Consider the following 9,133-nt stretch of genomic DNA (forward strand, 5'->3'; position numbering starts at 1 on the left):
GTAAAAGGTTTATGTAACACATAATATATACCTAAGGATCTGCTTATAACCTACCTTGGCATATAAAGCAATGTTTTCAGTAAGTTACAGAATGTAACTAATTTACTGGGGCGAGCCTGCATCCCGGTGGCCTGCTCCCTCTCCTGTCTGGGCATGTGATGAGCGGGCTGGATATTTTAACCCAGAAACTTTGGTGATATCTGTGTTCGCACACTTCCAGGTGGTAAAGAAGGCTTCAGCATGGCTTTGAAACAGCAGTGTGTCACCTCGGGAGCCCAGTCACAAAAATCAGAAGCCAAAAAAAAAAAAAGCAAGGAAGAAGCAAGTAGCAGTATTAACAGTGTTTTTTATTTACAAAGATTGCTTTTATTACTCCATTTTTGAAAACCACAAACATTTTTCACTTTAGAAAACATTAAATAATAAACAAGATGTTATACAGTACTTTGGATAACTTCCTCCGTCAGTGTAGCACAATGTCTTATTGGCACCTAAGGATGACCTTCTCGATTACTCTCCCCTTTCTTCTCCAGCTCTGCAGGTATATGACCAAAAAGGAAATGAATCATGAAGAAATGAACCTAAGAACATCTTAGGTGGTCTTTGCTTCTACTTCAGAAGCTCCAACTCTGCCTCTGCTGGGCTAAATGGCAAAGTCGCTTGGACCTGTTCATAAAGCATTCCCAGCTTGTGGACCCTGGAAGGCTCCTGGTGAGAAAGAGAGCCATGGGAGGAGGTGAGGGGGTGGCCTAACGATGCTGTGGTTGACACACCTTCAGTAGCCATGTTAACTTTCAATGCAAAATGGACAAAATCTCTCCGCCTCCTGTTTCTTGGGGTCTCTTTGAAAAACAAGTCTAAGCATCTACAGAACAAACCATGGGGTCACATCCTTACCCAGGAATAAAAACATTAACACGGCCATATTAGGACATTATTAAGATATGATAGCACCTGTGTGATACATCCTCGCCAGGAATAAATCATTTGGGGATTTGCTCTTTTAATACGGCTGGGTTGGCTGTTGAGTGAAGACCATTTCAGTGAGTGCGACATCTCCTTCTGTACCCTTTCCAGGAAGAGGTCAAGAGCAGAAAGCCTAATGTGGAGCTTGGCCCAGGTTGCTCAGTTCTGGAGATGGTCATTATTATGGACTACTGTGCAGACCAAAGTGTCTTCTAGATTCCACAGTCCAGTACTTTACCTTGAAGTATGTGCACCTTAAATACCTAACATTTAGTGTAGGTTTTTGTTGTTGTTGTTGTTGTTTTTAATGGAGAGAAGGGAGAAAGAAGATAGAAAGGAAGAGAAGAGAACAGAAAGGGAGAGAGAGAGATGAAGGTAGACGTAAAGGGAGGGAGCAAAGGAGAGAGGGAGAGAGGAGAGAAGGAACGAGGAGGTGAGGAGGGAAGGAGGGAGAAGAGAGAGAATGAATATGACCACACTTCTTTTTTGTAAAGGACTGGGCTTAGCAACTGTCCCTGCCAGGAAATGCCCCCTCTAGCCTAAGCCTGGTTCCTCTGGTCCTGTTTTCAGGACACGTGGAGAACAGCCGCTCCCCAAGCTCTTGGTGCCAACCCTCTGCAGCCTGGAAGAGCCCCCATGGCCTGCCCCTCAGTCTTCTCTTCTCCAGGCGGAACAGTCCCAGTTCCGTTAGGTTTTCACCATAGATCTTTTTTTCCAACCCTTTAATCATCTCTGTGTCTCCTGGCAAAAACAGCAGAAAATATTTTGATTACTTAATCAGAAGGGAGAGAAATGTAAGAAGAAAGTTGACTCTTGAAAGTTATGCGTTTTTAATAGAGAGGTCTGACAGGGAGGAGACGCAGTTGGGGCTCTGTGGATATTAAAATTCCAATCTTGTCCTCCTCAGCTGCTGTGAATGTCGTCCCATCGTCGTGAGCATCAGTGCACAGGCCTGCTTCCCAGCCCAGACTCAGGGAACACGCAAGCCGTGAGCTACGCTCGCTCGTGGAAACCTTGCCAATTTAAAGCTCATTATAAACACCTGTCTCATGGGCCTTCCTCTAGTTTTCCGCTCCCCTCCCCCCCCACAGAATCTTGACAAAGCTTCTCACCGGTGGAGGCATGTAACAATGGTGAAAGCTGTCAGTTTAAAGTATAACTGGAAACATAGGGGTTTTATATATTAACTGCAGGTCCTCACTTCCCTTTAATGGTTTACTTTCTTCTGTATAGATCAAACTCAAGGACATAGAAATAAAGCCACCATTCCACTACCCGGAGCTGCACACCTTTGCCAGTTTTCTTGCTGAAGGTTTAAGGTCATAGCATAGATGACAGGTCACCATGTATTTTTTTTTTTTAAACTCAGGGGATCATAAGCTGCCTTTGACCTTGCATCTAGAGTCTGTGGATATTAGGAACACGTAAATACTTATATTAATAGCACATTTACACATACACAGTACTACTAACCAGGAAATCCCATGCCCACCCTATATAACTGTCTTTAACAGAAAGACACCGTTTACAAGAATAAATGTGACACACCCTTCCGTTTTAAAGTGTATGGCAGTAAAAGTCAGAATTGAGGCCAGGCCAGAAGTAACTGAAAGTGAAAAAGATACACTAGTTTCACAAGCACGCTGTACATCATACTGTAAGCAAAGTCAATACTACTCATGGTCCAACACTGGGCAGATCACAGAATACCATTTGCACAGAATGAAAACGTCTCCCCTAATTGGCTAGCAGGCCCACTTTATAACCAGGATGAAGGATGGCACGGGTCACACATGCCAAAGGCCTTCCTAAAGAAGACACAGGTAGAAGGTGCCACCCCCGAGGGGCCCGGAGGTGTCCCCAGAAGCTCCTGTACTTTGAGAGTCTCACTGTTCACTGGGATTGCACAAAAACAGGCCACCAAGACCTGAGTCACCAAGCAGCCTTCCTCCTGACCCACTCCTGCCCTAGGCCTGATAAGAGGGAGACGAGAAGGCAAGCATTGGGAAACGAGGGAGAACGACAAATTCACTGCTAGCTCGGGAGCTGCCAGTGGTCTTCTCAGCAGCGACCTCTTTTCAAGCTCACATCATCCAATCCAATCTCCCCCGTGTGACCACGCCTTTTTTCACCTTTGAAGATGACCTAGGGAGAGAATGCATACACTGGTCAGGCCTCCTCTGCCCCTTTCCCAGTGCTCACTCATGGAGCGTGATAAGGCAACCCTTTCCCCAAACCAAAGGTCAGATTTCTATGGCAAGGGAAACACTAGAGCACAAGGGCCAGCCTTGTCCCAGGCCCTTGCCTTTCGGGATGCTCTCCCAACTGATTGTCCAGCTCTTCACCAGGCGGAAGGACCCACAATCAGTTACTCTTCAAACTGGCATTCTCGCTACACACTAGTTTACTGCAGGAATGCTGGCAAAGTGGACGACGGTCAAAGATTGCCAAGGTTTAGAAGGAAGAAGAGTGAAGTGGGGCATGAAGCTGAGAAAGTAGGGGCTAAAGAGCTCAAGATGCAGGTCTCAGAGCCTGTCTTGGTTTTCTCTTGATAATATTCCCTCCCCACCCACAGTGTGACAGAGCACACACCATAATCAAAGTATACTGTTGCTTTGGCTGTGTAGCCCCAGCTTCCAGAGATTTTATCCTCTGTAGCGTAGCCCTGCTCCCTTAAACCTGGACCAGACCTTTCAATACTATGACTTGAAGCAATGCATTTTAAGGACAAAAGCAAAAGGTACACAGACATCTAATAGCACCCCCTGAAAGCTGTAATTGGGTCTGTGCTAATTCGGTCTCAAGAAACCGTAAGAATGAGGTAGACACGTCAGGGCAAAGTTGTATAAGCATCTACATCAAGATGACATTTTCCTAAAGTCACCCAAAAATATTTGGTGGGATGTGACAGATCATTTTCTCACTATCCAGAACTTGGTTATTTAAAATGAAATTTAAAAATTAAATACAGTTTACATCCCCACTCAATGCTTCCATTATAACTCATCCTGAACAACACAGTTCAACCCTGGATCTGGGCTCCCCTGGATCTAGAGCTGCTTAACTCTTACCTCTTGGCCAGAGGTGGAAATGAATTTCAAAGAAACACTTAAAAATAGAAAGAAGAGCTACTGCTGTTGCAGACATTATCCTTATAAAAGTTGGAAGGTTAAGGAATTAAAGGTAGAGAAAAAGCAGGCACTGTTAATCACAACACTCAAGACCCTGGATGTGTTTATCAACTCCTTTTTTTTTTCTTAAAATTTCTATTACTAATTTTCTCTCATTGAAAACAGTTGGTCATCATGATTGAGTGAGGGTCTGGTGGTCAAGGTTGCAATGAAGGAGGATAAAGAAGCAGAAAAGAATTTTAGGAAGAGGCGATGGATGGAGTCCTCCAGGAAAAGCCATGAAACATGGAACCTGAATTTACAGAGCAAGGCTTCTTGCCAGGCTCTCCCATGAAAGCACAGCTTCTGTACGGGGATCTACTTACGCTTTTGACGTCAGCCCCTCGCAAGGTGATCTGGGTTTGCCTCCAGCCATGGCCACCATTTCTTCCCCACAGGGCTGCTCCGTGGGTACCATGTTTTCTCACAAACACCTGCAGTGTGCCTGAGTGCAGCCCAGTCACCTTGTGCCTAAAGGACAGGCACAGGTCCCCTGAATGCATGAGGTGGCCGAGAGGTAACACCAAGCGCGCAGCTTTTCCCCCCGGGGCTTTGGCTGCAGCCACTGTGAGATACTGTCCACCTGGAATGGGAAAGCAGGGCCTCTTTCTAGCACAAGCTGCATGGACAGGAGATTTTTTTAATCAACTTCACACTGTAACATTCATTGATAAAGGAATCTCAGAACTTTAAGGAGAGAAGCATAGCTTATGTCTATTCCTGTTGTAAATGCTATGGTGTTCACAAACAATAGCTACATACTTTGCCCAGAGAGAACAAAGACAATGATTTCATGATTAGTAACTGACACTGGCTGTTTCCTAGCACATACATTCACTACCTTCTGGTCCTCACCAACTCTGTGCTGTCAGGCATCCCACACTGCTTTAGTAGAAATGACCCAAAACTTCCCTGATAAAATGTATTTGTAGATAAGTAATCTCAGGGCAATAAAACACAACAGTATTGTATATATACACATATACACACACGTGTGTATAAATATATATATGTACACACAAATATCTGTATATCTCTGTCTGTCTGTGTGTCTGAATGTCTATATCTGTCTTGTTATATCTAAGAGAACATAAAAACTTAACAAAAGCCCTCCACTTTTGACAAGTCACCTTGGCCGACCTCAGACCCCAACATCTATAGATTTTTCATCTCTCTTTTCTTAGAGAAGTGCAATTTAAAATAAAAAAAAGTTAAGCACCAGTAAAATGGGGGCAGTCGCTTTGTGAGAGAAAGTTATGAGTGTTTCGAAAGTCAGTACTTGTACAGATGGCAATCCCTTCAGGCAGTTTTTGTTATAGACAATTGAGAGTTTCAACATTGATGTGTCCACAGGAAGAATGTGCTTGGAATGCTGAGCACTTGTTATCTGCTGTGAGAGAAACCTCAGTTCCTTTCCAGTTCAAAGACAGACCATCACCATCACCTCACGCTTCATTTCTATACGACATGGCCAGAGACTTGTATGTCTTCTTAGTCAAGGTGTTTTTCTCTACCAAGTTCCTGTTGGCATTACTCCTAGGTCACAAAGGGACTTTGAGTAACTGTGATGTATCCTTGCTCTGTGCTAAGTGTTCCCTGCAGGCTGCAAAAGCCTAAAACCAGCCAGTCCCATCAGCACCTCAAATCTCCCCACCAGCATCCTAGGACAGAGTGGGGAAAATCAAAGTTATTTGTATGGCCGATGTTCCAAAAATATAGCAAAAAATAAGTCAAATGCCAGAAATTTGCTGGCTCGTGTACTGAGTCAACAAAAACACAAAGCATTGGCTTTCTCCTTCCTTATCTTGGCTCCCTTTCCTCACATATTGACACCCCCCAAAATACTGGGCCAAAAATTTTATGTGCATGTTAAGTGTCTGTCTAAGTCTGCTTCTGTGGTTAAGACTAAGGTAAGATTATTATTAGGTGAACCTGCAAGGTTTAAGAAAGCGGGGATTATCCTAAGCCCTATGGAATGTATGTTAATACCATTTTCAAGATACTGCATGCAATCAGCACACTAACAAACCAAGGTGCCCAAGATTCCCACAACTCTTTTCTACATACATTCGAAACTCTAGCAATCTAACAGTGATGAATAAAGTTGCTTCACTTCTTCCTTCACACAGCCGCGCTGACTTGGGCTTAATTTCTCTTTAATTTTGTTCACTGGGTGACTCATTGTTGGGAGGAGTGGGAACATCCACATGCCATAGCAGGAATGTAGAGGTCAGAGGTGTGTGGTCGGAATTCCCCAGCATACTCCGAGGACCGATTCTGACAGGCATACTGACACGAGCATACTGACACGAGCTGTGTACTTGCTCCATCCTCTAGCTCTCTGCCATCTTTCGGTCTTCCCATCCTTTCCTCCAGTCTAAAAAATTGTTTGCCAATTCCCTTACAGTTTCCAGGCGACATCTTCCGAATGACCAGAGACCCTCACAACTAGATTAAGAGGTTATCTCATCTCAGGTGATGCATCAGTCCTTTAATCACATCTTACCAGAGGCTACCCTACCAAACATCTCCAGCAGAAGGCTTTCCCCCTCACACCAGCCTGCTCTTTCTAGTAGCTCCACTGAAAGTTCTTTTTGAAAGTGTAAATCCATCTATATTGTTTCCGGCACAGATCCTACTTCTTATGCCTGTTGCAATCACAAAGAACAACTGATCAACCTTGGGTCAATTGTTTCAATGCAGTATATTCTATTGCTTCTTCTCCAGGTTAAACATTCTGGCCTTCACCCACTTTTCACGGGTCAAGGAAGATACACCTCACCATCCAGGTCACTCTCTTCTGAATGATGTAAAACTAAGTCCCAGATGAGAAAGGCTGTCCAGAAGTGGACCAATCACTTCACCATAGCATATTTTACATTGTGGAAAGGGTTCATACCTATAGACATGGTCTATGTTTTTGAAACAAGTGTCATGGGATTCACCCCTAATGACTTCCTTATGTACCAAACTCTAATCCTTCACAATTAGGTCTTGTTTGCATCTTTCTACAGTTGTGGTTGGTTTCTAGAGCTTGAGACATACTTACCATCAGAGTTTTTCTCTGTGTGTAGCCCATTGACCTAACTTCATGGATAACGGATCAGTTAACACTCACAATCACTTTCTTTCCACACTGAATCACAATTAGGTCAAGTTTTCTTCAGTATTTAAATTCCATATCCATTTAGTCCAAGCTTTTTTTGTTTTAAATAAAAACTAGAAAAACAGCCTCTAGGAGGCAGATCTATGCTTAGGGGTTAGCCCAGCTAAGCTGCTGCCACGGCCTTTCCATTTGCTCTGCTCTGACCCAGTCCGATGACCATGTATGATATTTCCCCTATCATTCCACATTTTGTCTATCTCCTACTAGAGGACAAGAAGAGTCTGACCCATAACCTGAAATGTCTGCAAATATGGAGACAATGAAAGGTGCTGAAAAGTAACACACGGTTCTAAAAGTGTTCTAAAATTCAGTTTAATTTGTTTTACAAGGACTACTACAAACTGCCTATCTACAAAACCAATAAATTCTTTTAAACTTAGCGTGAATGCACGTATCTTCATGCTGTACCTTACCCTTCATGGTGTACCTTACTCAAAAGAGTTATTCACTATGGCAATGAACATTATCAACAAGCTCCTTACCCAAGCCTATAGAAGATCTTTCTGTTGCACATCACTATAGGTCGGCAGTCCGACCCAGTCCCTCTTAAAGGCTGGATGTACTGACTACATCAGGTACAGGACCACAGGTGCTACTGTTCCAGGCACTGCACTGACTCTCCAATGTACATTTCCTTACTCTAGCTTTGTGGCCTGAGGAAGCTTATATTTGCCTCGGGGGATCAATGCTTCTCTTGTGAGATAAAGACAGTGTCACCTGATTCACTGTATGGAGATGAGGATTAAATGAAATTAGTGAGGTGAGGACTCTGCTGGTGTCATAGCAGATATTGACATCTGTCGAGTCTGCTGGTGTCATAGCAGATATTGACATCTGTCGAGTCTGCTGGTGTCATAGCAGATATTAACATCTGTCGAGTCTGCTAGTGTCATTGCAGATATTAACATCTGTTGACTCTGCTGGTGTCATAGCAGATATTAACATCTGTTGAGTCTTATTTATAGACACTTGTGACAGTGGCAATATTATGCTTGTAGGTTACCCTACATGAATATGAGTAATTCAAGGCATAGAGATGAGTACAACTAAACTATATGTGGTATTATATCACTTTTTATAACAAAAACATATTGTGTGTGTGTGTGTGTGTGTGTGTGTGTGTGTGTGTGTGTGAGTGTGTGTGTATGTGTGTTTCGAAACAAGTTTGTCTGTGTGGCCCTGGCTATTCTGGAACTCATTCTGTAGACCAGGCCAGACTTAATCTCAGAGATCCAGCTGCTTCTACCTGCCAAGTTCTGGGATTAAAGGCATGCACTACTACCACCAAGTTACAGCAACAAATCTTAAAAAATACATCAACTTGTTGGACAGTCACATCTTAAAAGTTTACCTCAAATGCTTATTCTTAAATATCTTTTCATTTTAATTCAATGGTCTTTCAGTTCTATTTAATTCAATTTTAGAAGTCCTAAAGAAAGTACTTTGGACGAATTATCTGAAGCCCCGTTGCTGAGACTGTGCACAGCAGAAGGACTCTAGGCACCACTGAGATCCTTGCGGAGCCAACTACCATCCCTCAGACCTGCGTGCCACAAAGCCCTATTCTCCTGCACCACTGTTAAGATTGTAAGTGCTCACAAACTAGCTTGTCCCTGTTGTGTTCTAAAGACACTGTGGCATGTGAAAACTAGCCTGTAGATGCACATAAAATAGGACTTTCCCTCTATACCTTGTGTGTCTTATTCTTAGAAGCCAGAATCAGACGAAAGGGAAAAAGAATCTCTAGATCTCTTACCCTTCCATTAAATTGGCTGCACACACACACACATACACACACACAGACACACCACACACGCATGCACACGCACAC

General features: G+C 43.4%; 1 protein-coding gene across 8 annotated transcripts in view; it reads right to left on the reverse strand.

The window, feature by feature from the left end:
* Positions 1–329: 329 nt before the first annotated feature.
* Positions 330–9,133, reverse strand: part of Npnt (nephronectin) — a 69,162-nt gene continuing 60,358 nt past the window's right edge. For 4 of the 8 annotated variants that reach the window (XM_031375554.1, XM_031375553.1, XM_031375555.1 and 1 more), the window contains 3 exons: positions 4,463–4,719; positions 3,099–3,111; positions 330–1,707 (listed from right to left, as the gene is read on the reverse strand). In XM_031375554.1, the coding sequence (XP_031231414.1) occupies positions 1,469–1,707; positions 3,099–3,111; positions 4,463–4,719 (509 nt within the window). In that variant the 3' untranslated portion in view covers positions 330–1,468. Of the gene's footprint in view, positions 3,112–4,462; positions 4,720–9,133 lie in introns of all 8 variants that reach the window. The other 4 variants (XM_031375561.1, XM_031375559.1, XM_031375560.1 and 1 more) reach the window with 1 other exon arrangement.

The sequence above is a fragment of the Mastomys coucha genome, unplaced genomic scaffold, assembly GCF_008632895.1.
Source record: "Mastomys coucha isolate ucsf_1 unplaced genomic scaffold, UCSF_Mcou_1 pScaffold16, whole genome shotgun sequence".
In the NCBI taxonomy this organism is placed as follows: domain Eukaryota; kingdom Metazoa; phylum Chordata; class Mammalia; order Rodentia; family Muridae; genus Mastomys; species Mastomys coucha.